Source organism: Electrophorus electricus, chromosome 24 (assembly GCF_041902795.1).
Source record: "Electrophorus electricus isolate QZ-2024a chromosome 24, ASM4190279v1, whole genome shotgun sequence".
NCBI classification, from domain to species: Eukaryota; Metazoa; Chordata; class Actinopteri; order Gymnotiformes; family Gymnotidae; genus Electrophorus; species Electrophorus electricus.
The window spans coordinates 9,474,564-9,500,060 of record NC_137520.1 but is presented as its reverse complement, the minus strand read 5'-3'; the positions used below and the strand labels follow the sequence as shown (position 1 = coordinate 9,500,060).

The window sequence follows — 25,497 nt, the reverse complement described above, 5'->3', positions numbered from 1 at the left end:
GTCAGCTGATTGTAAAAAAATTTTTTTTTTAAAAATAGCCATTAGAGGTCTCGTTCAAGTGTGCCTGTCCTCGTTTCATGCGCCGTTTTTTCTATTAATTTCTGGATTTGTAGCGCTAGCTGCATACTTAACGTATGAGTTTTGCAAACATTTGCATATTTTTAACAAAGGCAGATGTAGTGTACATCGTATTCAGTGACATAAGAAAATATTTGTCTCTGGATTTGCACTGTTGCAGCCTACAAAAAGGTGAGTGTTACCAAATTCTCAACCAACACCTCTAGTGTTTGTTCAAACAAGATATAATGCTACTAGAAAAAAACTGTATACACAGGATAATAAATAGTGTCCAATATCTTGTGCCAAACCATTAGAACTTTACATAGTGCCCAGCCTACTCACTTCATACCAGAATTACACCGTATTACACGACACAAGAACCCACTCACCTACCCACTCTTCCATGTATTTGAACTACTGAACACCTCAGCCATTCCACCTTTATATTGCATTTTGCCAACTATCCTGTGCTCTCCTAATGTTTCACAGATACCTTTAGTCTAGGGCCTCTAAAACCCAACTTACATTTGGCATATTTGTTACCAGTGTTATAAAACAATATCCAAAGGAGGCCATCTTGGGGAAAAATGTCGCACAGGACAAAACTTTAATTCCCATACCGGGAGTCGAACCCGGGCCGCCTGGGTGAAAACCAGGAATCCTAACCGCTAGACCATATGGGAGTCATTGGTACGAGCTTTGTTCTTGCCCGACTCGTGTTTTGGTCTTCTAGCTGTGGTCTTCTTGGTAGCGTGTTAGTTATATCTTAATATATCTTTAGCTAGCTAGCCATACTGTCATCCGTTTATAGGCCAAAAATATTGACACACACACACACGTATAGTTTTGAGACAAATTTTACTGCCTCCATTTTTTTTTTTGTCAAATGTTTATATGGTATAGTGGAGTACAATTATAAGCATTGAATTTTCGTTTTTTTAAATATCTTTTTATTGCCAAATACATGCAAAAATATTTAGTGTTGACCCTGTGAATTGTGCTCGTCTCAAAACTAATTTACACTGAAATGAAACGGGTACATAATGGTCATGTGAATTATTTTTAGATTAGCGACTACCGCTCTGGTAGCTTGCCGTGATCGTATAGTGGTTAGTACTCTGCGTTGTGGCCGCAGCAACCCCGGTTCGAATCCGGGTCACGGCAAAGTGTAACCGTTAAAGCGATTCTTTTTTTTTCCCCCTGGAAAACTTGCCAGTGACTTTAGAACTCATTTTAATACCCCACTTAATAACTGTGCACTACCGGTTTCTTTAAGACACTCGGAAATTAGTTAAAACAAAATGCACTTTATTAGATCACTACAAACGTTTGAGACCGACCACAATACAACATTGCGCGCCACGTCGATCCTCCAGTTGAAACCGAAGTATGTCTCATGTGGTGCTGTTCTGTTTGCCAAGTCGTCAAAGAGGTCGGCGGACACCTCCCGCTTTATAGTGACGGGAGTACCTATTGGGTGGTGCAGTCATACGGCAATACAGTAGGGTGCGTCTCCTGTGGCGTGATGTGCTGATTGGCGGTGACTGGTGTGACGTTTGCAGCTACAGGGAAACGTCCTGCAAGTTTTGAACGGTTCTTATAAAGTGTATTTCTTCTTGTTGCGTTTCGTTTTCAAACTGCAAAAAGCTACACCTTTGCTTATTTCGCGTTCCTCTCTATCATTCAAGGTAAGCACAAGGCTTTAGGTGAAATAATGCAGTTTTGCATAAAGTTTGGAAGTCATTAAAGGATATATAGGCTGAATTGAGTATTCTAAACTGAGTATGCTCAATATAAAGTAGGATTTGGTCTTATTACGTGATAGTTTGTCATGTGCTATCCATCAATTTTATTTGATTTGTTTTGTGTTGCTCTATGTTTTTGCTCCTTGATGTGACTGACATTTTGTAATTATATATTTTATAGAAGCTTTTAAGGTGTGCACTCTGTCTTTGTAGATGCCAAAGGGTGCAGCTGAAACCATAAGTCACCCGTACTGGCCTCGGGACCTGTCCATCCCAAACTACATCCCGAATGACAGATCCATGTCTGAGATTCTCACGTTCCTATTCTCTGCATCTGGGCTGTTAATGCTGGTAGCCTGGGCTCTGACCGGGCAGAGGGTGTCTGGATGCCATTTGAGCACCTGGAGAAGGTTAGCCTTGTGCTGGTTCACTGTGTGTGGATTCATCCATGGTCTCATTGAGGGCTGGTTCTCTCTCTACTACACCATCATTCCAGCAGACCAGAGCTTCCTTTCCCAACTCTGTGAGTGAACACTGAAGCCTTAATTGCAACGTGCAATGACCACATGGTAATTGGTCATAACAGAAACCCAGCAGGAGCCAGGCATGAAAGATCAAGCTTTTACTACAACCGTTTGAAATTAGAAATTTATATATTTATATTATATATGTATAAATATATAAATTTCTAATTTCAAACGGTTGTAGTAAAAGCTTGATCTTTCATGCCTGGCTCCTGCTGGGTTTCTGTTATGACCAATTACCATGTGGTCATTGTGTACTAAGGAGACACTTATGAAATGCTCATGAATCTAACTTGTTTTTGGCTAAGCAATAGTGTAGCTGTCCCTGAAGAAGAAGAAGGGGCCCACTTCAGCCTAGTGCTTCTGACATTACTGTGCTCTATTGAATTTCACGCATAGAGCTCATGGTGCCTGTTTTCTTTTTTTCCACACAGGGAAAGAATATGCAAAAGGCGACAGCAGATATGTTATGTAAGTTAGAAATACATGTGAGTAAAACCTGTACCGCATGCTTTGCAGTCGTGCCTTTTCCAGTGTCAAACCATCTTGATGGATCTTTATTTAGTGCAGATAATTTCACTGTGTGCATGGAGACAGTGACGGCATGTCTATGGGGGCCTTTCAGTCTCTGGGTTGTTGCAGCCTTCTTGTACAATCGTCCCTACAGATTTGTCCTACAGCTAATCGTATCTCTAGGTAAGAAGTTTTCTTATTCGGTGCTGTTAAATGTGTGGGCACACATGGTAAAAAACTGTTTTCATAATTAACTATGCTGTCACCCACAGTGAATATGGATGAGACAAACCATAGATTCAAAATAGCAGTACCCCACATACATACCTTACACCTCTAGGGATTACTGAATCAGAGTGCAGGAGACTTTATTTTTCCCACTGAAATGTGTTAACTGAATGTTTGTGAAGCAGTTTAAGACCAGGGCTGGCTATTTTAAAACATTTTTTAATACTCTAAATGTTTTGGTGGTTGTTGTTTTCATAATTGTATGTGATATTAAAACTTGGTAAAGAATGTTTTTAAGTGTATTAAATGTCAATAATAGCATACATCTTAAAAATACATATCTAATAGTACCTTTTTTGATAAATTATGAAATTATTTTACAGGCTGGTGTTTTTCTTTTTGTTTGTAGTGACTGTCATTAAACATTAAATTTTGTTTGTCATAATATTTCATTTGTGCCTGGGAGTGGTGGCATCACAAAAAACTGGATTTCTTAGTTTATCCAGATGGACATTGATGGCCATTCCTAATGGACAACCTGCAACTTTGATCTTTAATTTATCTAAAATGAGAAATCATGCTTTGTGGAATACCCCCTGGTTAAAAGTAACTTCCTCTATCCACAGGGCAACTGTATGGGGCAGTCCTGTACTTCTACACTGAACACAGAGATGGCTACATCCACAGCGAGTACAACCACCCTGTTTATTTCTGGTTTTACTTTGTCTTCATGAATGTTTTATGGATTGTGATTCCTTTCCTTCTTATTGTGGACTCATGGTGTCAGTTATCTTTCACTCAGGCTTTGTCGGACAAAACAACACACAAACACAAGTTCAAGTAGAAAAGAGATTATATTTTTAAAAAGACATAGGAACTAATAATTTTGCATTGTTGTAGGTAATATTTGGAGATCATCAGTTAATATTCTAATTTGTTAATATTCAAGCCAGTCTTGATGATGATGATGATGATGATGATATCGTATATAATATAATACAATATCACAAAGCGTTTTTATATTGAGATTAAAATTAAAATTTTATAATACCTGTGCTGTACTGTGGTGTCTACAGAAACTGCGGCCCGCAGTCAACTTTTGTGAGAGTTTTAGTTTACAGAATCATATCTTTGGCGCTTTGCTGGAGGAAAAGTGCAGAGCTTGAACTGAATAACGATGTCCGAGACTTACAAGGGCCCTGTTGGAGAGAGCCAATTACAAGATGAACTTTGTTAATTCGGAAACATGCAAAGTCAAAAGGCTTGCAGCTTTATGAACTCTGAACAGAAAATAAATGCACATATGTCAATCAAGTGTCTTGTGCACACAAATTGCAACAAGTATACACTAATTATGTGGAAAGTAAATATAGGGTCTAGACAACTAGAGGTGTGGTGTTAAACTGCGAATCTGTAGCCGAAATAGCTCAGTTGGGAGAGCGTTAGACTGAAGATCTAAAGGTCCCTGGTTCGATCCCGGGTTTCGGCATTTTTTCCAATGCAGATGTAAAAATGCTAAAGAAATGGTGTTTTTACAAATTCATTTCCCACATTATTTAAGACATAACTTAAATGCCAGAGGTATATTCGTATTTGTATATTCTTTGTAGAGTGGCTGACAAATTAAAAATCAAAAAGCAAAGTCCTTGTGACATTTCATTTTTATTGTCTTAAAGGTGTGACTTCGTACAGTTAAATGAGTACTTCCCACTCATTTGCATTTTTTTTCACAATGGCTGACAAATTTCAAATGAAGCGAAGTCCTTTTGACATTTGAGTTTCATTATCTTAACGGTATGACATTAAAAATAACAATCTCAACAATGCAAATGTATTTTCTCACCGTTGTGCTCCAGCTCTGCTAAAATAAAAATGCAGTTGAACCCCAGTTTGCAATTACATTTCCATTGTACTATCAGTCAAACATGAATTTACTGGAGCAGAGGAAAAAAGTGCTTTATTGTGGAAGTTCATATTATGAGTGGATAATGTGAATTAACCAAATGAAATGGTGTGAACATTTAATTCAGAGCAGCATTTTCATGATTTGACCACAATATAAAAGGTTTAGGAAAAAAAAACGTAAGGTTTAATTTAATGTGTGAAGAGATCGAAATAACTAAATGACATTTAAAAAATTAAGATGAGGGGTTGATAATTCGAACGTACCTTAGGTCGGACCATTTAAAATTTCTTCGAAAAAGAACAATTTTACGTCCCTGGGTGGGCTCGAACCACCAACCTTTCGGTTAACAGCCGAACGCGCTAACCGATTGCGCCACAGAGACTTATACCCTCCCCTTATACCCTCTACAATGTAGAAGTTGTATCTTATGTCTGAATTTATCTCATATAATAATAGTTTATGATAGCTCACAATTCTTTTTTTCAGTTGCAATTACCAAGCGACTTGTCATGCCTTTGGCCGCTCTTGGTACAAAATCTCAACATCACAACACACGTCTGCTTAAGCTAAATTATAAACCAATTGCTCCCTCTCTTGGTGAAATATCAACTCGCATAACAGGCGTTGACATAACTAAAATTAGCCATTAGTGTTTCCACCTCACGCTTTAATACAAGGGTATGATTTAATACAATGGTATAATGGAACATCTAGTGTTTAAACGTCATGCTTTATGTGCGATATGGATTTAATTATGTAATAAACAAACAACATTACCACACTATTAGGATCATTTTTATAAATATAATGTTAGCCTTTCGACAAGTCCACCAATATTCATGTCAAACTTTATTTCTGCAGAACACATCAATGCTACACAACGAATTTTTTTTTTTGTGGGTTAAAATAGTAAGCTTATAAATGTTCACACAATGAGTTTCTTGGTATCTTGTATTTTGGAATGAGTGTTATATTTTTCTCACACACCCCTACCCTATATAAGTATTTAGTGTTTTAAAATTGCTAACATTTTTCAGTGGAAAAAAAACGTATTTTTTTATTTACATTTCTTTTCTCCACACCCTTATTCATTTGCATTAAAGTCCTCTACAAAAGCAACAGTTCCTCAGCTGAACATTTTACTTAGCCTGTGACCAAGCTTACTGTCAAACTCTTTCGCTTTTGCATTCACTTGTTTCAAGGCATTGAGGGCTGAGGCAGAATCTGGCTGTAGTTCTAGAACCTTACCAAAAGATTGGCGGGCTTCCTCAAAGTCTTTCAGCTGTAGGCAGGCTTGGCCATGCCGGTACCAGGCTTTAACGTTCACTGGGTCCAGTTCAGTGGCTTTGGAGCTACTGTCTCTAGCCTTTATTGGCTGGCCTAGCCTGAGCTGGCACAGGGATAGATTGGAATGCAGTTCCACTTTCATAGTTCTGTACTCCTCTTCGGTAGGAATGTGAGAGCCTTGGGTGCCCTTTGCCTCTTTCTCTCCAGCTTCCTCTCCCTTGACATGTTGTGATGTTAAATCAGCTCCATCTTGGTCCCCTCGGTCCACTTCATCTCCTCTGGTCTGTCCCTTCAGAGTGATGACCAGTTTAACTGCACAACAGTAGGAATGGGCAGCACCCCAAATGTCCCCCTTCCTGAACCGCTCGGTGCCCCTCTTCTTATGAGACTGCACCCAGGCCCACTTATTTGCTGGGGTCATCAACCAGGTCTCTTGCCCTGGGCTGAATGAGTGAAGCTGTAGAAAGAAACAAAGAGGCGGGAGAGATTTTCCTTCCCCTCCTGTCCAGTCCGACTGGGTACCACGGCCATCACTGGGCACTTGCCTAGAATCCTTCTGACAGGCCCTTACAGTAACCTGCAATTAAGAGGAAGGGAAACAAAGGTGGCAGCATCAGACTTTTTTAAAATCAGAATTTTTATACCACATTTATAATTACAAACACCACCTGTGCTTGTGGTCACTGTACCAGAACAAAACAGGATATTCTCTGAACATTTTGATGTCTCCAGTGGCTGTGTTAATGATTTTTGAGATTTAGCATTTACTGCAGATCATATTTACTGTGCTACAAAATAAATTATGCAGTCCCATCTATAATCCTAGTCCTATCTATAATCGACAATAATTAACAGTGAAGAGAATGATCATAATAAAGTACTAAAGAGACCTCAGTGTTCCAAATAAGGTGACTTGCCTAGCCCTCAGATGATATAAATTATTATCCATCTTTCAATTCTCTCATTTCATTATCAAGATTATTTCATTATCGTGCACATCATTATTAAACATTAATTAGGGACAGAGACAAGCACATTATTGGTATGGTCTTTTTTCTTTAAATACCCTTGATGAAGAAAATGTAATTAGCTGGTCACAGTAGAAATTTTCAGAGCTGCATGTCCTATCATAATTTTCACTCACTAGCTGTGTATTTATCAAGAAGATTATTGACAAATTAATCGTTAAATGTTCATTCAAGAAGAGTGAAAAGGTGAGCAACATTCTGTCATGGTAGAAAGAGACAAGCTACAGCCTGACAATTGCTACCAAGCACTGGCTGGTCTTCTGGTGCATGTAAATTATCTTCATCCATACCTCACAGGTCTCTCCAGCTCTCATTCCCTCCAGACAGCTTTCCATGATGTCGCACTGGCCGTCTCCCATGCGCAGCAGGATCCACCTATCCAACGGAACCTGCAGCACTGACTGCTGGGAACGAGGATGCTGCGTGACCTGCTCCTCAGAATCAGCACTGACTGCCAGCTCAGGTTCATTAGGGTTCTGAGACTGGGTAATGATTTCTCTGTGGCTCTTTAGGCAAATCCTGATCTTGCAAACAGAGCCCATTAGAGGAGTGTGGTCACCTTGTTTCCTTGGTTCAGTCCACCTCCTCTGTACCTCCCACAGACCACCAGGAGTCACTGATATCCATGGGCTTTCAGTGGCGATTCCTTCTTTGCCAGTAGTGGCCATAGATGATCCCTAAAACCGACGAATATTAACAGGGAGTTATAAATACAGTAGCGCTATATTACTTTAAAGAAAAATAAGATAAATACAAAAGCCTCTACAAACCTAAACACCGGAACAGGACTTGATAGAAAGTTACAAATAGCTAATAAATGAAACCTATAATCATGACTAGGTAGCTGACTAACTGTCCCTCAAGAAAACATTCTGGAAGGTAGCGTTAAGTTGTGTGGCCAAGACTTCCGTTTAGTCACGTTTAGCTACTTGAGATTTAACTCCGCTAGGTTAGCTAACCGTTAGTGCACAGCTAGCTAACCGACTCCTTTAATGAAGACCAACGAGACATCATATTTATGTACCAGTGCCTCCAGAACCCATATATATTTCTCAGAGAGAGGAATAGATCCCATTAACTAGTTAGCTGTAAATGGTTGATAAATGCGTGTAATTACAATCTAGCAATGTAACTTAACATTTAACTATTTTCCTTTCCCTCACCGTGACAAGGCATAGACAAATATCCTTCCACACACAGCTATCTATCGCCCCCTTTAGGATTGGCGCCTGAAAAATTAGTTGGTACGCCTCCCCTTTTTGCCAGAAGATGGCATTAGCCTACGTTTTTAAAACGAATTTTAACACGAAAAGCATGCAGTTAAAGGTTGAGGTAAGGAATATCGTTTTTCATAGTGAAAAATGTTTCCATATCTACAGTTCGTGTTCCAATTTAAAGCATAAAAAAGTAATAACTTTGAGGTAGATGACAGATCTTAGAATCATAGTTTTATTTTTAATTATAGAATGAATCAGATAGTGTTACACTAAGAAGTGTATTGCTGCAATTTAGGCCTCAATATTTTATAAATATTGAACTATCCTCTAATTACGAGAGGCGAGACAAAGACAATGAACTCCCTTTCTCGATTTGTTGGCCAGCGGGGGCGCGCTTCACGGGAACGAGATTTTAGCCGAGAGCTGTTTCCTGGGTGCGTACAGGGTCAGTGCAGTAGCTATGTGGCAAAGTGTGTGAGGTGAGGCAGAAGCTTGAAGAACACAAACAGACGTGTCGACGTGTTGCTAGACACCCGCACTTACCTGGATTAAGTCGGGAAAGCTGTTGTAAACATCGAGTTTGAGGCGGATGAGTCCCAGCAGCCCCAGGAGGGCAAGTGTGTGCTGTGGCGGGGTCCAGTTAGCGAAAGATGAACAAAAACCACCGAGTGCCGAGCAACCGAACTCTGAGCGCCGTAGAGGTGAAGAGCAAGGTGCGTAGCAAGCTTACTTCTTACCAACAAAAACCAACGGGTTAATCCTTGTATCTCATTTGCGTGCTTCAATTAAGAGAAGTTATTTCCACAGAAAAAATTTGTCTCTACCTTGTGTAAGGCAAAGTGTTTCGGACAGTCTGTATAGGTTCTTGAATCGTGGCTAGATGGATCGCAAACCTTGTCTCTTTGAACTTTCTGTGGTGTTAATCATTACCTGATGGGGAAAGGCAGGTATTTTTTCGAGAGGTATTAGCTACATGATTCGTATGCAGCTTTTGTTTGTTTGATTATATCTTTCAAGTAATTAAATGTTTTGTGGGCACTCTTGATTATCACTCAAAAACCAGGCGTAGACACGGTGTGAGAGAGACATTTGCTCAACATTGGAACATCTCTGGGTAGCTTAATACAAAATTAATTGTGTACTTTTGTTTATTTTAAAAATACCTTTGTCTTACACACCTTAAGCTATTTAAAGTAAAGGTTAAGTGACTTGTTTAATCGGAAGTTGACTACTGGCCCTGCGTCGTTATAAATGGGTAGATAGGTCACTTGTGGCGTCCCGTTGCAGATCTTTTCGTTTATTCACCTGCATGGTCAATTTTAAATGATCATACCGATTATATGTTTTCTCTTATTGTAGTTGAGGACCAGGTTTTGTATTGTAGGCGGTTTAAGTATGGGCTAAATTCTAGATTGACGAGTCCTATAAGTGAACCTTCGGAATGTAGCCAACTTGCCTTTTCTACAGTAACTTGATTCCTGTTCTGATAATTATAACAAAAAAAATAATAATAATAGCAGTCACTGTGCTTATGCCATAATATGTGCTTTTGTTTCTATGGTTAAAATGCTGTTTCTGTGAGTCATTTGAACACCCACTTAGTATAACTGGTTTGGGGCAACATTTATCACATACAGTTTATCAACATTTAGTATTGCCCTATATGTTTGTTAGTAATGTAAGTTATTCCGCTTTTGGTTTTCTTCTGCTTTCATTCTGCATTATACATACAGGAATTAATCCACCACCCCACCCCCAAGCACAAAAGCATCTGCATTGTCTGCCGATACTGATTCATTAATGGCTTTAGGGACCACAGTCCAGGCAGGACTTCATTTTCTAATCTGAAACTTCTGTTTATAAGTGTTTTGCGTGTGGGAGTGTGTATGAATTCATCCTATTCACATATCCATACCTACACGTTCTTGAAATGTTTGTTTTTGTGTGAATGACCAGTCTTTGTCATGTCTGTGCGGCCTGCTAACGTCTGCGCGGGTTTTACGCCATCAGTTCGGGGCAGAGTTCAGACGCTTCTCTCTGGACCGGTCCAAGCCGGGCCGCTTCGATGAGTTCTATGGCCTGCTGCAGCATGTGCACCGTATCCCCAACGTGGACCTACTGGTGGGCTACGCCGACATCCACGGAGACCTGCTGCCCATCAATAATGATGACAACTACCACAAGGCTATCTCCACAGCAGCACCCCTGCTCCGCCTCTTTTTGCAGAGGAAAGGTGAGGACTGTGTAAGACCGGGTCAGAAGTCAAATCTGTGTACATGCAGCGTTTTGAATCCGGGCTGGCAGAGAACTCTTTTAAGGGCCGAGTGTTCTCCGAACCCCTTGTTCTCTTGCCTGTAAAAGAATTTATTTGGATGCCACCTTTTAAAGTAGTAAGGTGCAATGAGATTAATGAAAGCAGACTACAAGTGGTGCACCTGGTGTTGATAAGAGTGACTGTTTCAGGAAGCTCATAGGCTGGAGACAGGGTGGTGTTTGTGTTTATTGGTGTTATCAGATTGGAATGTCAGCAGGTCAGCAGTCATACAGGAAGCTCCATCAGTGTCGACGCAGACCGTGTAATCTAATGATGCTTCACTGTTGTGAAAGTGACCGTCATATTAAAACGGTAGTGTACAGTACTTTCACCTTCATTTCTTGCCCTGTCTCCAGTAGAATGTTGATATGTCAGTCTGTTGTCTTAGACTGTTCAGCCATTTGGAGTTCTAGTTGAGGCAAGCTGCAGTTTTGGATTTAAAAATAGTGAGAACAGGAAACTGAGATCTAGAGCCAAGCTCTTTTGAAACCTAAGTTTAATATGCTGACTTTTTTTTTGTCCAGAAACATCGCCTTTTAATTATGGTGGAGTTTGGTAATTTTGTTTTTGTACAGTCCCCTTTGAAAGGTGATTGTGTTTCTCATTCTTCATTCCTCATGTTCTAAAATGTGCATGCTTATGTATTTGCGTTTAAATCACTCTCTGGGTGTTTGAAATGAAAAGTAATTAATTTGTATTGCCTGTAGGCTTGGCTGTGATTGTGTGTTAGGGATTGTTACCTGCTCTGCAGGGGATGGCTTTTTTTTCTCATTTGTTTGTGTTTTAGGGGCATGTTTCGTTTCTGGTGTAGTCCCAGTAAGAAGCTCTACCATTTGGTGACCTCCAGTCTGAGCTGTGTCTGCATACCATATGACCTGTAGATGCTAAGCCACTTTGTCAGGAGGAGATTAGATGGGTCACTGTGTAACGCTCCATGAGCCAGTGTTTCAATTACACGCTCGATGCTAGTATCCTGCTGTGCTCTGATTCTAGCCACTGTGTGTGCGTGCGCGTGTGTGTAGACTAGCCTACTTTTTAAAAACCAAACTGAGGCATTCTGCTGGGATTTTCAGCTCTATGTGTCTGCCTAAGATTCCCAGGTTTTTTTTAGAATCTGTATGCACATGTTAGCAGGAGCACATGTTGACTCTTCTCCCTAAGTGCTATCTGACAGCCACAAGTCAGGACAGGACCTGCCTGTGTTCATGCCTCTGTCCTCTCTACACATCAGGCCCTCGGGTTGTTCGTCCTAAGGGGTAGCAAGTCTCGATTTCTCAGTACAACACTTCCAGCACCAGAAAATGGCTGCTTTTAAATGGCATGATTAGCATGAATTAGTTCAGACTGGATTAATGTTGACTCGATTAATGTTCATCTGCTTTTGGTTGGTTTCTGGGTTTGGTTCAGTCAGTAGGGCAACACTGGCGCCACGCTGCTTAAATCTTTCTCTGCCTCTTTGTCGTCTCATCTGTTAGGTTGCCCTTCATTAACTGCTATACTCTCGTCTGGCTTTCTTTTTCCCTGCTGTGGTACCCACCCCTAAACGTTTTGAGGATTGCTATCAGTGTTTTCAGAAAAAAATGAATCTGTTGGTTCTAAATATGATTAATCAGATATTCCCAAAGCTTTCCATGTCACTGGTAAGGAGTCAGATTATCTAAGTGTACTTTGTAAATGCACATGTCTCAACACCCTCTCAATAGTGTGCTGAAACGAAACAAAGGCTTTAATTATGATGGGATTAGTGGACCCTGTTTCAGGTGGACTCGGTCTTGCTTATACATTTTCTTGTTAATTCTTAAAAACAATGGGCTAGAAATGGATTCCTGGTCGAATGTGAGAAGTACACAAATACTAGGTTGAAACCAGCACCGGCTGGTGACACTAACCTGAAACACAGGTGCACGCCTCTGACATCACATATAAACAAACTACATCTCATATAAACAAACTACATGCTTGAGACAAGGTTCATTTTCAAACTGACCTTTTGTCTTTTATGTAATAAAGAAGTGGGTGAACTGAATGAGTAATAAAAGGTGAAAATGTGGAGACTTTGCATTTCTGTTAAACTTGGCTGTCACGTGTCAACAAACTACATGTTTGAGTTCAGTAGCGTAACAGTAAGTCAGCTGCTGACTGTTTGCCTGTGCGGTCGTTATTAGTAAGCAAAACGGCTCACAAAAGGCTTGCTACATGTTTTGCAGTTTGAGTTTTTTAAGGGGACAAATTTTCCCGTGCCATAGGATAAATCCCTCAGCATTGGGATATCCTACAAAATGGCTGAATCTCCTGTTGGATTACTACTTGTGGATCAAGTTATTAATTTGAGACATACCAAGCATCGGTCATATCCTGTGCTACAATCGTGTTCTACTTTTAAACATCAGTAAATTAAATAAACTTTTCATATGTTTAATTTTTAATATCTTAGTCTAATCATGCTTAATCTACATATTAAAAGAACTAATTTTCACACAGGGAATGACATTTCAGAAGCATATGAAGCCAGTGTTCACCGTTTAAACTGAAATTCAGTTGTGGCTTTGCAATATAACAAATAGAGCAAATGTGGTGATTATCTAGACTGTAATCAAAATACAGACAAAAAAATGTTTACTTGACACCAAAACTCTAATATATGTGGGGGGGGAAAAACACTTGATATTCTTAGTCACTTCAGAGTGTCGAGAGTCTTGCATTCCAAGTGAATCAAGAATCACTGATGTAATGCCACACCACATGCTTCACCCACGTTTTTTGTATTTCAATATGTAACTTAATGATGACATGTTTTGAAACAAGCATTTTCTTACAATTAGTATGGAAATATGTAGCCTAACTATGGTGCCTAAATAGCTAACAGTTCCGGGTTTTGGTTTTTTTTTTGGCATAATTGAATGGACATTTTTTTATTGAGTCAGATTATAATTCCTTTCGATTCAGTGTTCTGTAGCAAAAAGATGTCACTGTGTATAGTTTTTCTGTAGTAAAACTGGGGTTGGGGATTTAGTTATGTCTACAGAGACAGTTCCTCAGTTTCTGTGTCTTTTGTATGCATGCATATTAAGTTTTGTCTTCATTTAGTAGAAACTATTTTGCATGTGGAAGTGGCCTGAAATTAAGTCAGTTTACTGAATCTTTTATGCTGGCATGTTGTATTGCCTTAATGATATTCTTGCGTCAATCCACTCGAAGGCTTCGTGCGCATTGTCTGTGCCAGCCCGTCCACCTTCAACACACACACCCACACACACACTCCCTTACACAATAACTGCATGGCTGCAATGCCACCAGTCTCACGCTTGTTTACCTGTTGTCATGGCAACAGTGAAGAGGCCCAAGTTCTTCGTGCTTAATGACAAGGAATGCTTGAGAGGTGATGGGAGCAGCAAGGCATGCTAGGTTAAATACCATTCCAGTATCACATACCACACACATACATATGCTGAAGAGTTGGTCTCCTGACCAGTCATGGAACTTCTGTTTAATAAAGGTGTGGTAGTGTATATTTCGTTGAGTCTTTTGGCTTATGTTTGTAGATAAGATATTGTTCCTTTTGTTCCCTGTTGACTCGTACTGTATTTACATCCATATTCCAGTTTAGCATTACCCAGAATATGGTTATATTTCGAGTAGAACTCACATTAACACACCATTTCAGTTCTACTTGTTATAAACATAATTTTACAGTAGCAGGTGGTATTTTTAGAATGTAATTTAAGTGTTAAGGCTTCTAAGAAATCTTCTTTCAGAATATCACCCCTTAGTAGATGTAATGTATGTTACATCAGTTTCATATATCAAAGCCACCTGACTGAACCAGAATTTGGAGCGTCTCAGGAAGTCTTTTATAAGCCATTTACAATCTCCTTTCCTCACTCAGGTTGAAATGGCGTTCCTCTGAGCTTCTTTCCTCTGTTTCCTGTGTACATTGGCCCAAACTAGAATGCACTTAAAAATGACACATTCTCATTCAGTTTTGCGGAAGAGCAGCGCACACCACATTTTTCATTCCAACTGGAGAAAGTTATAACATCATAAGTGATAAAAAGTACACTTCAGAGCTCTGCCCAATACAGTTGTTTTGGGTTCTGAACTTTAAAAAAAAAGCTGTCAGTGGCCAGTTTCTTATAGTGCCTTTAAGACCTGCTTTTTTTTGTTTTTGTTTTTTAATGTTCGTGAATGCCCTACTCATACTCACCACCATTTGATGTAAAGGCGTTTTTTAATTCACTTTGTTAGTCAAAAGAGAGAAAAACTTAAGTCATCTTGAATAAACATTACACCCAGCTGAGCATTTTTGTACGAAAGTGCATCATCAACAACTTCTAGGCTGGGCTGGTTCATCTCCCCCGAGATGCACACTCCTCCGATCTGTTTTCCAATTAATTGTTAAATGAATCCAGGAAATGAGCCATTCTCTCTCTCCTCCTCATCCTCACCCCATTCCTCATGGCATTCCTTGTGGTGTTCTGCTGATCCAGTGAAATGCTGACACACACTGCTGCCTGTGGTCAGCCTCACTACCCATCCTGTGCTTCACTAAGGCCTTCATCTCTTTTGCAGCATCCAGTAGATAGATGGTTGGACAAAAAACCTTAGTGATCCTGGTGGGAAATCGTAGTCTTATTACGTTTCATTACAATTCAATTAAGGCTGCATCTAACCACTGTTTTGGTGATGGGTTAAAATGTCGATTGCTGCTTTGAATGGGCAATTTGAACAAAAAGCGCAGCTTAATGTTCGGCCGTGTGATTATCTTGCATAAGACTTTATTTTTAAAAATGTGACACTTTTTTTCTTAAATATCGCCCGCGTTCATTTTCAATGTGAAGTACTGAAACATTTGCGAGGGATTATGGGATAGCGGCTTCAACCCAACGCAAATGACATGCAGCTGCAGCCCCGCGCAGACCGATCGATCGGCAGCGGAACCGCTCCGTCGCCCGCGCGGGGGTATGGTGCCTAGTTCGCGAGTTACGAGCGCATGACGTGGACCGAAAGCGAATAACGGCTGTGTCTGGTCTCCGCATTCATTCTGATGATCTGAAAGTGCAATACAGAGGCAAAGTAAAGTAAACGCAGCATTGTCCGTATATCTTCTGTTGCCTCACAAGTAATCCATGGTGCACGGAACCTTTTCGCCGAAAGTTGAATATTTTCGACTCCATCCGCAAAAGAGCTGCGACGCTCGCGGAAACTGCGTAGTGTGGACGCTAGCTTAGTTTTATCAAAGTTTCAAAGATATTCTTTTGTAAATCTTTGTAGTTACAGGTTGAAAAAGACATTAACACATTTGTTAATGCTATTTGAAGGCTGTAATCCAAGACTGTTGTTTTCCGCACTGTCCAATTCAAAGTACGTCACCCACACCCAAACCGCAGATCTCGTATAAATCGATCAGAATACGACGAGATCGTGTTGCAGTGGACTGATGTACTTCACTATAGCTCCTCACTGCTGTTTCAGGCTGTAAACTGAAAGGTGCTGTGGTCATTTTGCAGTTGATTCCGATTATTAGTTTGTCAGATTAGTTCAACAAATTATTTTGAGGAACTTTTTTTTTTTTTTTTTTTGTACTTAGCCTACAGGTCTGTGACCTTGTTTCGCATCTCACCTGATTGGAATTGCGTGTAACCGGGGGTAGGGTCAGCTGGGTGTTTCCTTTTCCCACAATGCCGTGATGTAACAGCCTTTCCCCTCCTCTCCTGAAACTCTCTGTTTACTTTTCCATTTGTCACCCGGTCTGGATGAGACTGAGCCTACAGGCGTGTGCCCGCCTCTGTGTAACGATACCTGTGACGTCCATGGCGTCATTTGTTTCGTTTCGAGGAGGAGGAGGGGCAGCGCGCCTTGCCGTTTGCAGGCAAGAAGGGACAGCGAGAGAGGAATTCCAGTCTCAAAATAAAAGCACTCAGGCCGACATGCTGGCAGGACTTCAACAGGGGAACTGGATCATGTTATAATACCCTGGTGGACCATGCATGAGTGCTGTGTGTCCTCTCTCTGTTTCTGTTTCTGTGTGTGTGTGTGTGTGTGTGTGTGTGTGTCTGTTTGTTTCTGTCTTTTAACTCCTTTTGTGTGTGTGTGTGTGTGTGTGTGTCTGTTTCTGTCTTTTAACTCTGTGTGTGTGTCTGTTTGTCTTTGTCTGCGTGGTCCCGTGGAATGTGGCTAGAGTCTGATCACCTCCACTGGCTAGATTAGACAGGACAACAGGCCGAGCATGAGTGTGAGGAATGACCCACTTTTTGAATGCACGGAGTCATTGAAGATTACTGGGAAAAGCAGTGTGTGAGAGCATGTGCACGTGTGTTGAGGGGCATCTGAGGACGGGTTAAAAGGATGCTAACGCTAAATTGATTGTTCACATATAGGTTAAGGCCGTTGATTCACAAGAACAGCCTGTTTTCTCAGATTAATATTTCATCTGGACAAGGTTACCAGTAAGCCCATGTTATATAGTTCTCAGTGCACTTTGTCCTTTTTCATGATCCTCTTACAGAGGTGATGATGATGATGATGATGGAGCTTGAATCACAAGCGAAGAAGCACTTGTCATCCCACCCATATACAATACCTATTATACACTACACAATACCTACTGTACACTATGTTGCTGCAGGTCCTGGAAGTTGACAGGACCCCAAGATACAAGTAAAGAATGCAAAACAAGAGTGTTGTATACAAGCACTACACTGTGCAGTTCATCATTTAAACGATGGGTCAATAAAGTGAGCTAGAGAGGTTGTATGACGTGACTTTTGCACGATTGCGTCTTGAAGGCCTTCCCCTTGCTACCCAGTGACAGACAGACTTCTCGTTCCTTTCAGAGCCGCAGTGCGTCAGGCAGGCCACTGCTCAGGCGTCTGAGTGCCCGAGTGTCTCAGTTGTGGTTCAGACAAGGAAGCCCATGCTGTTCGCCCTCCTCCCCAGCAACCTGCTCCCCAGTGGGGGTTGGGAAGGCTGGTGCACACAGAGGCCAGCCCAACCCACCTGCAGCCTCCCCCGCTGGGAAAGACCGAGGAGCAGAGTGACCCAGGGATTCTCTGAGAGGATTCTCTGAGTGCCTGCGTGTTTGGGTTGACTGCATGCGATAGACGAGCACATCCAGCACATTTAGAGATGGTGTACTCCTGTTGCAGCAGTGACAGGAGACAGAAGGAAAGAGTCATATTTTCTCCTCCCGCAAGCACTCTCATGAAATGCACACAAGCACGCTGCTCAACCCAAATAAAGAGATTAGTCTGCAAAACACAAAAAGAGAAACTTTAAAGACCTGCAATGGCTCCCTAGTTCTGTCCTAGTAACGGCTCTATTTAGTAACGGTACAATGATGCATCTCTCTGGTTTAAATCAAGACGGTGTGATGTAAAGGCAGCATTTTTATGAATGCAAACTCCTATAGCCATCAATAACAGCACATAATCGAATTAACGGCAAGTTCTTCTGTGCTAAGGGGTGCCTCACTAACCTGAGTGAAGACAAGCGAGGATGTGAGGTTGATTTTGTCAGGTAGGAACCCTGTTGTACTCATTGCCATTATCCCACAGTCTGAAGAAGGAAAGCAAAAGGAGTAGGCCTGTGGCTTTCAGCATAACTGAGCTTTTATTTCTGCTGCTTTTTCCAATGTGCAGCTTTGTAGTGTTCGAAAAGTTGGAGGTTTCTGTAGTTTAGCGTGCCTGTGCTGCTCCCTCGTCACTGTTCATCGCCCAGTTATCACGAAGGGGCTCTACTCTCTCTGTAACTCAGCCGTGATGCCCCCGCCCCCTGTGTTATCAGTCCAAGGCTTACTTTATCCTGCCAGTGCCACCGAAGTATGTGCACAAGCCCAGAATAGCAACACCTCAAGAATGTTTCCCTATCAAAGGGATTTTTCATCCCCCGCGCCCCTCTGCTCTCCGTCCCTTAATCAGTCATTAAGCCCCGCCCCCGCCCCCGCCTCAACCCCTGCTGCTCCGTAACTGGAACGCGATGGCACCCGCTCACCACACAGGTCAAATCGCAACCCCCCTCCCCCCCCAACCTTAAAGGAACAGGAGCCCTCCCGAAGAGCGCTCAGCAGCCACGGGTTGCTGGCCGTGTTCCGGGCGCAGGTCTCCAGGGCTGCCTCCGCCATTAACGTCATGAATTGAGCCATTCACCAGAGCAAGATGCGGGGCATCCCGTCCATCATATGGCCTGCCACAGAGCTGCTGAATATTGGATGAGGTGAGTGCGAGTCTCAGGCTGTGACAGGCAGTCGCACACAGGACCCTTTTTATGCTACATACCCCTCCTTTATGCGTGGTGCATTATATATGCGTTTCATAATCTCACAGCCTTGAGACTCGGTGTTTGTAGTAATTCTAGTATGAAATAAAATGACATCTAGCTCAAATCTTAAGCATATATGTTGGATTTCGAATATCAAACGAAACAATTTCCGTGTTATAACTACTATATATAATCTCCATACTTCTCTATATTAGCCTGTATGGATGGAGGCTGATATCATTTATGTTTAACAGTAGTATTGATTTGTGACCCTCTGTGGTCTAAATGGATGTTACCAATCAAACAACTATGAAAGTTGTCCCTTGCCTCTGTGTAAGAGGAGATACGGTGGCAGGAGATATGGTGGTGTTGCATTTCACACTCGCACACGCCCCATGCTGCCCACCTGAGCGCCGTTTCCTGGCTTCTCCTCACAGGTGGTATGGTAGTGTTAGTGATTCCCTCAGCCAACCCATAGAGACAGGCAGGTTGTCTTCAGTTCCTGGTGCTCTGGTAATAGGACAATAAGGCAAAGCGCTGCCCCCAGACATTCAGAGTAGGTAAAGTAACCTTAAATTGAAGGGCATGTCCTCTGTCACTGCTATACAGCACGTGCAGTTCAATGCTCAATATCTCATTAGTATTAGTAGAGTTTGTGAGATGCATGGAAAGATAACTTAATTGTGGTCTATAAGGTCTGGCTCCTAGAAGGTGTACATCATTTCACCATATATATTGGGTATTAAACAACTTTCACAAGAAAATGACTTTTAACATTAATAAAAAAACATCGAGTCCATTTGTTTCAGTTTGATGTTCAGCCTGGTGTTCTGTGGAAGCAGGCCCAGGCACACACGTGTAGTCCAAATGGATTGTACGGGTGGTTTTAGTACGCACATTAACTTCCTGTGGCTTTGACATGGTCAAATGAAATGTGTTTTTCCTTAAAATGGGCCAGAGGGAATTGGCTCCTTTACATGCTCTGTATTGCCGTGGCTTTGGCCTCCACTGTTTGCACATTATCGATTAGGACAAGCGGTGTGTGGTGAGCCGTTAACACTAACAGGGATCAACGGGGGTGTGTGTGTGTGTGTGGTTGATTGGAACTCCCTTTGTAGTGTTTCTAATGAGACGTGGTGATAACTGGATTGGTTTGTATGGTGGGCCTCAGGTTTCACAGAGAACAGAGCTGCAGACTTGACGGTAGAGAGACTCCCAGGAGATGAGTTGCATGCAGGAGAGAGGACAGCACGCATGTCTGCATGTGTCTGTACAAGAAAGGTTTATGTTCGTCTTAATGAGAAAGAAAATGAGCTTTCATTAATATGGAGGTGGTAGGAAACATATTTTTAGCCCATGAATATGAATACTTCTGTGTTTCCATGGATTCTAGTTTAAAATACAGGGACAAAGTCCAGGTAGTTTTCTTTTGCCTGAAAGGAATTGAAAGGGAGGCTGTTGCACTCTGAGAACAATTCTTCCCTTGTTTGTTTTTTTTTTGCTGGGTGTGTGTGTGCGCGCGTGCGCATGCGTGTGTGTCTGTGTGCCTTTTTAAACTACATTTGGTTCTCACTCTGGAATGAATTCATTGGAACACAACTTTAAACATTTATTAATTTGATATGTTGCATCCAGCCATCCTTAGATTACTCAGTGCTGTCATCCATAACGGCATGCAACTCACTATATAATCACCTGTTTAAAATGTTCCAAACACCATATAAGAAGAAAGGAAGAAAAAAAAACATGTTTCTTAAAGAACAGGAGTTTGAGGTGGAGACTTGGAGGTGTGTTTGTAAAGCAGAGCTGATCATTTCCAGGGGACGAGCCTCAGCCGTGGGGGTTTTGGGTATCCCTCACTAGAACAGAAGAGGAAGGTGTACTGGCTCTTGGCATTGGCCAGTGCAGCAGAGACACTCTCACAACAGGTGCATTAAAGTTTTCGAGGTTTAATTATTAGACACTGGTTAACCGTTACTCTTTCGATGTGACGACGATCGCTGTGAACTTTCTACTAGCCTCTTCCTTGCTTTCTCATTAGAAATCTCTTTATCAGCAACTCCATTCTTATCGTTTCATTTCCCTCCTGTGATTTCATGTCTCTGGTTCCTTCAAAGCTCTCGCTCCCTCCCTCCTTCCGCAGTCCTTTGATCCGGAGTGTGGTTTTCTCGCAGGTGAAAGTCCGTGCAGCACAGCCCTGTGAGTAAGCCTCTGAGGAATCTGCGAATGACCGAGAGAGGGAGACCCAAAGAAAAGCCAGACGGAAGGAGTCTTGGCCTAGGCTTACTGTAGATTACACTTCACATCACAGGCAAAACTAACAGGGGGGGGGGGGGATTTTTGTCCTGGTATTCCCTTTAGGTCTCCCTTTACAATGAGCCTGTGGGAATGGGCCTTTACGTGGGAAGGAATGTGCTCAGGGGATAATTGGGCCCCCTCTAGCTCAAGGAGCTTTAACACGAAACTAAGGGAGGACTGGATTAACAATGTTAAAACCATACAGTCACTGATGACTCGCCCATGTGTTTAACTTCCTTGTAAGTGCATAGCATCCAAACTAACACCTTCTACTCCCCTTTGTACGCTCTCTCCCCAGAGGAGGCCGACTACTCGGCATTCGGCAACGACACCCTGACGCGCAAAAAGACGCCTGCATCGCTGGCCGCAGTGCTCCTGCGGCCCGACGCCAACCGGAAGAAGCCGCCCATCATCATCAGCCTGCCGAAGGACTTCCGGCCCGTCTCGTCCATCATCGACGTGGACATCCTGCCCGAGACGCACCGGCGCGTACGTCTCTACAAGCACGGGCAGGAGAAGCCGCTGGGCTTCTACATCCGCGACGGCTCCAGCGTGCGCGTCACGCCGCAGGGCCTGGAGAAGGTGCCGGGCATCTTCATCTCGCGCCTGGTGCCCGGCGGCCTGGCTGAGAGCACCGGCCTGCTGGCCGTCAACGACGAGGTGCTGGAGGTGAACGGCATCGAGGTGGGCTGCAAGTCGCTGGACCAGGTGACGGACATGATGATCGCAAACAGCCACAACCTCATCGTCACGGTGAAGCCGGCCAACCAGCGCAACAACGTGGTGCGCCACGGCAACAGCAACGGCGCTGCCGGAGCCGGGGCAGCGTCGGGTAGCTCGGGCTGCTCTTCCGACAGCGGTGCCAGTTACTACAGCTACTCGGCGCCGGGCGCCGGGGCCACAACGCCTTCGCACATTATCCAGAACTTCCGGCCCGAGGAGGAGAGCGATGAGGATGACGAGGACTTGGTGATCGAGACGCACAGAGACGCCCGGCCGAGCCGGCGGATGGCGGCCGGGGCGGTGCCCAGCAACAGCATGCCCTTGCTGCCCAGGTACGAGCCCCACCTTAACCTCCGACCTTCCAACGGGGCCATAGCCACCAGCGCTAGTGTGGGGTCACTGAGCCCGCCCAGCAAGGTCATGGACAGGCGGAACCTAGAAGAGGATGGCACAGTAATCACACTATAGAGACGAGAGCGACACCGTGTGGAATTTAACAGCTGAGATTTAACAGAGTACACACAGACTACATACACTGCACATGCAGTATACAGTTAACTTCCTAATTATTCTTATGACACGCAAGTAGTCATCCACAAGCACAATATACAGACTTTACTCGCACTCTCAAACACCACACAAACATCTACATGCCAACATCATCTCATGTGCCATAGGACTAATGATTTCTACTTTGTGTGAATCCAACTGGCAATCCAAGCCTAAAATGGTGGTCTCCTCTGGAAAGGGCTCCAGCAACCTCATCACACAACACGTGTCTTCAGCCACAAGAGCACAGTTCCTGATCTTTTCCACTGGCGGTCAGCACCTCCCTTCACTCCTGAGGGCACAGTAATGAGTAATAAAGTACTTGACATAATGAGTGTGAATAAATGAATGACTGCACGTCAGCAGGTTTTTCCCCTGCCTGTGGAATGATGGAGGAGAACGCTTCTCCTAGGCACATTATCAATGATGACAATCGGCTTTCTTTGGGACAACCACTCCCTCTGGAGTCATGTAACTCGTGTTCAAACCATGAACAAACTTTGATGCGTCATATGTTCAGTAGTAACTGCTCAGAGGCAGGGATATGACATTATTATCTTAAATGAAGAGAGAGGCGTGGAAACATGTTTTGAATTTTTTTCCTGTTGTTTGATTTGGTTTGCTTCCTGATGTACTTTTTAAATTTGTCTTTTCTCAAGAGAATACTTTTTACTGAATAGAGAGTAAAATTAGGATGCTTCTAAACTATCATGGTAAATGTAGATTTGATTAAGAGGTAGGTTATAACGTGCTGGCTCAATTAGGAAACTGGCCCTGCTTTAAATTATTGCCAAGAACTGATATCAACCTCTCCTTTTCTTTTTTTAAAATTTTTTAAATCGCTTATCCTCATGACACAAGGCCTGTATCCCGGCTCTGTGACATCTGCTTTGTGTGATTTGAGGATTTTTCTTAATTACATGTGTGGGACCACCACCTGATACCTCTTGTCCCTCTCTGTCCTTGACATTAATTACAAACCTTGTCAACATGTGTTTTAAAAAAAAAAAAAGTGCGCTCTCAAGTGGAAGGACCATTTCAGATGGTGCTCTTTTGTCCCTTATGTAGCTGGGGATATTTGATGCAACTACTTTAAACCAGTAGATATCAGCATGTACATATAGGCTAACCCAGTAGTAACGACTCTATTGTATTAACCTTTTAGAAAGGCAGCGGCATGACGCATTGTGTGCTGACCACCGAAACCCCTCGCCTGCAGCGGATTGCCAGGGATTCTTATGCCCACGTGCAATGGGCACATTGAAAGCTGAACACACTAGACTTATCAGTTATAGATAAACCCATGGAGAGTGCCTGCTCCCACCCCCAAACCCACTCACACACCTGCAGCTGCTCTCCACATCTTGGCTCACACACCTTCCCTAATCCCGCAGCCCTTGGCGCTGTGGCGAGGGGGATTCTGCCTAACTCTGGGTGGGTAATAATGGCTGGGTATGTTTTTCCTTTAGACTGAGACTATATGGCTTGCTAGTGGTTAAATAAATGGACCCACTGCAATGACCATCAGCCTTTCCAGAAGCAGCACTATGCCAGCCGACGCATTCCTTGATCGTTAGAATTTACACTAGTCTTGTTCGGATTGCTCTCGCTTCAGAACTTGCATTAACATCGTATGGACGGGGGTCTGGAGAATTCAAATGCAATATAACCAAGACACTAGATTTTACTTTAATGAATGTACTAAAACTAGGAGCCGTTTGCTGGAAAACGCAGACTGCTGTGCCTCGTGTACTGTTGACCAACGCTCTTGGATTTCCATCCACGGTGCAATACAGGTAGCCTGGCTCTGCCACTCCCTCGGTTCTTGCCGTCACTGGTCTGTGGGCCTGTAGCAGAAACTCCAGAGAGAGCGGCGAACCCTGAACAACCCATACCCATGCGCACTCGGTCGCTTCAAACAGCTTGCTTGACAAAGACTTGCTTTTAATGGTACACATACTGTAGTATGATGGGGTCGTGACCTAATGCGCTTATTCAAAACTGTTCGTTTGTACGAAGCACGAGTGACCTTATGAATAGAGCTTTAGAAAGCATTGTTTAATTTATTTTTTATTCTAACCACTACACCACAAGTTGGGGATTGTAACCACAATAAATGTATTTATTTTCTAATCAATGCGATATGTATTTGTACTCTCTCTCTTTTTTTTTTTTAAGTTTAAACATCTTATGACTTTTATGGTTGGTTTGTTATACATAGTAAATCATCTCTACAAGTTGAGGCCACTTAAACAGTTTTTTGCCTCTTTGTTTTAGTGTGAATTTGCTCAGATTTGCTGGGAAGTATAAATGAAGATAACATGCTGTTTTCCATACTGTGAATTTCATTTAATGTTGACCACCGTACTAATGGGCCTGTGGGCCTTTGTCCTTTTTTTGGGGGGGGGGGGGGGGGAAGCAATGATTTTGTGCTTGCTAGATAAATCCTAAGGTATAGATTTGTACTGAAATTATCAGTATTTTCATATCAATACTATATGATGTAAATTTGTATCGCATTTAATGAAACTTTTAAAAGGATAAATACTATTAAGACATAGGTGCACATGTATGCATAGTCTACAAGCTGGATGAAATAAACTAATGCATAGAAAAAGTTGTTTTCCTTTATCACTTGTAAAACAGGTTTCTAAACTATTTATATTTATGGCATTAACAGATTCTTATCTGAAGCAACTTCCAAAAGTGCTTTAATTGTCTACTCAAATATATGAAAAACACAACTAACTGAACTAATGGTTCCTTTTTATCCTATTCCACAAATTTCACCTAATTTTCTGAGCTTAGTTTCAAAGCTTTCACAATTACAGGTAAAAGTCCAACTTTTA

The 25,497-nt window shown here is 42.3% G+C and overlaps 3 protein-coding genes, 1 long non-coding RNA gene and 4 other non-coding genes across 9 annotated transcripts; 4 read left to right on the top strand and 4 right to left on the bottom strand.

Moving 5' to 3' along the window:
- Window positions 1–31: 31 nt before the first annotated feature.
- ebp (EBP cholestenol delta-isomerase) lies at window positions 32–4,793 on the top strand. 2 transcript variants are annotated; one of them, XM_035522520.2, is made up of 5 exons: window positions 32–249; window positions 2,019–2,328; window positions 2,764–2,800; window positions 2,895–3,025; window positions 3,697–4,793. In XM_035522520.2, the coding sequence occupies exons 2-5, from the start codon at window positions 2,019–2,021 to the stop codon at window positions 3,912–3,914; spliced, it is 696 nt and encodes a 231-aa protein (XP_035378413.2). In that variant the 5' UTR covers window positions 32–249; the 3' UTR covers window positions 3,915–4,793. The 2 variants fall into 2 exon arrangements, with proteins under 2 accessions (XP_035378413.2, XP_035378412.2); XM_035522519.2 differs by lacking the exon at window positions 32–249 and adding an exon at window positions 1,617–1,748 and having other exon boundaries at window positions 3,697–4,791.
- On the bottom strand, window positions 672–743 carry trnae-uuc (transfer RNA glutamic acid (anticodon UUC)). Its single transcript has one exon. It is a non-coding gene; the product is annotated as a tRNA-Glu (tRNA).
- Window positions 1,153–1,224, top strand: trnah-gug (transfer RNA histidin (anticodon GUG)). Its single transcript has one exon. It is a non-coding gene; the product is annotated as a tRNA-His (tRNA).
- On the top strand, window positions 4,487–4,559 carry trnaf-gaa (transfer RNA phenylalanine (anticodon GAA)). Its single transcript has one exon. It is a non-coding gene; the product is annotated as a tRNA-Phe (tRNA).
- A 491-nt stretch (window positions 4,794–5,284) lies between the features above and the next one.
- Window positions 5,285–5,358, bottom strand: trnan-guu (transfer RNA asparagine (anticodon GUU)). Its single transcript has one exon. It is a non-coding gene; the product is annotated as a tRNA-Asn (tRNA).
- A 284-nt stretch (window positions 5,359–5,642) lies between these two features.
- On the bottom strand, window positions 5,643–18,941 carry fkbpl (FKBP prolyl isomerase like). Its single transcript, XM_027026956.3, has 4 exons — window positions 18,812–18,941; window positions 9,052–9,194; window positions 7,582–7,968; window positions 5,643–6,840 (listed from the first exon to the last, which is right to left on the bottom strand). The coding sequence occupies exons 1-4, from the start codon at window positions 18,939–18,941 to the stop codon at window positions 6,103–6,105; spliced, it is 1,398 nt and encodes a 465-aa protein (XP_026882757.3). The 3' UTR covers window positions 5,643–6,102.
- pard6b (par-6 partitioning defective 6 homolog beta (C. elegans)) lies at window positions 8,920–24,893 on the top strand. Its single transcript, XM_027026954.3, has 3 exons — window positions 8,920–9,221; window positions 10,519–10,741; window positions 21,675–24,893. Exons 1-3 carry the CDS (start codon window positions 9,159–9,161, stop codon window positions 22,565–22,567), a joined length of 1,179 nt encoding a protein of 392 aa, XP_026882755.2. The 5' UTR covers window positions 8,920–9,158; the 3' UTR covers window positions 22,568–24,893.
- LOC113587979 (uncharacterized) lies at window positions 15,032–16,750 on the bottom strand. Its single transcript, XR_003411810.2, has 2 exons — window positions 16,443–16,750; window positions 15,032–15,432 (listed from the first exon to the last, which is right to left on the bottom strand). It is a non-coding gene; the product is annotated as an uncharacterized LOC113587979 (long non-coding RNA).
- Window positions 24,894–25,497: the final 604 nt, after the last annotated feature.

Bases quoted from the DNA above. Each gene is read 5' to 3' on its own strand.
- ebp (XM_035522520.2), top strand. From the start codon at position 2,019: ATGCCAAAGGGTGCAGCTGAAACCATAAGTCACCCGTACTGGCCTCGG. The intron at 2,801-2,894 runs GTAAGTTAGAAA...ATCTTTATTTAG, and splicing joins GGCGACAGCAGATATGTTAT to TGCAGATAATTTCACTGTGT. The intron at 3,026-3,696 runs GTAAGAAGTTTT...CTCTATCCACAG, and splicing joins ACAGCTAATCGTATCTCTAG to GGCAACTGTATGGGGCAGTC.
- pard6b (XM_027026954.3), top strand. From the start codon at position 9,159: ATGAACAAAAACCACCGAGTGCCGAGCAACCGAACTCTGAGCGCCGTA. The intron at 9,222-10,518 runs GTGCGTAGCAAG...TTACGCCATCAG, and splicing joins CCGTAGAGGTGAAGAGCAAG to TTCGGGGCAGAGTTCAGACG. The intron at 10,742-21,674 runs GTGAGGACTGTG...CTCTCTCCCCAG, and splicing joins CCTCTTTTTGCAGAGGAAAG to AGGAGGCCGACTACTCGGCA.
- fkbpl (XM_027026956.3), bottom strand. From the start codon at position 18,941: ATGGCGGAGGCAGCCCTGGAGACCTGCGCCCGGAACACGGCCAGCAAC. The intron at 7,969-9,051 runs GTAAGTGCGGGT...CGTCGGTTTTAG, and splicing joins GCTTTCCCGACTTAATCCAG to GGATCATCTATGGCCACTAC. The intron at 6,841-7,581 runs GTATGGATGAAG...TCTTAATTGCAG, and splicing joins GAGCTGGAGAGACCTGTGAG to GTTACTGTAAGGGCCTGTCA.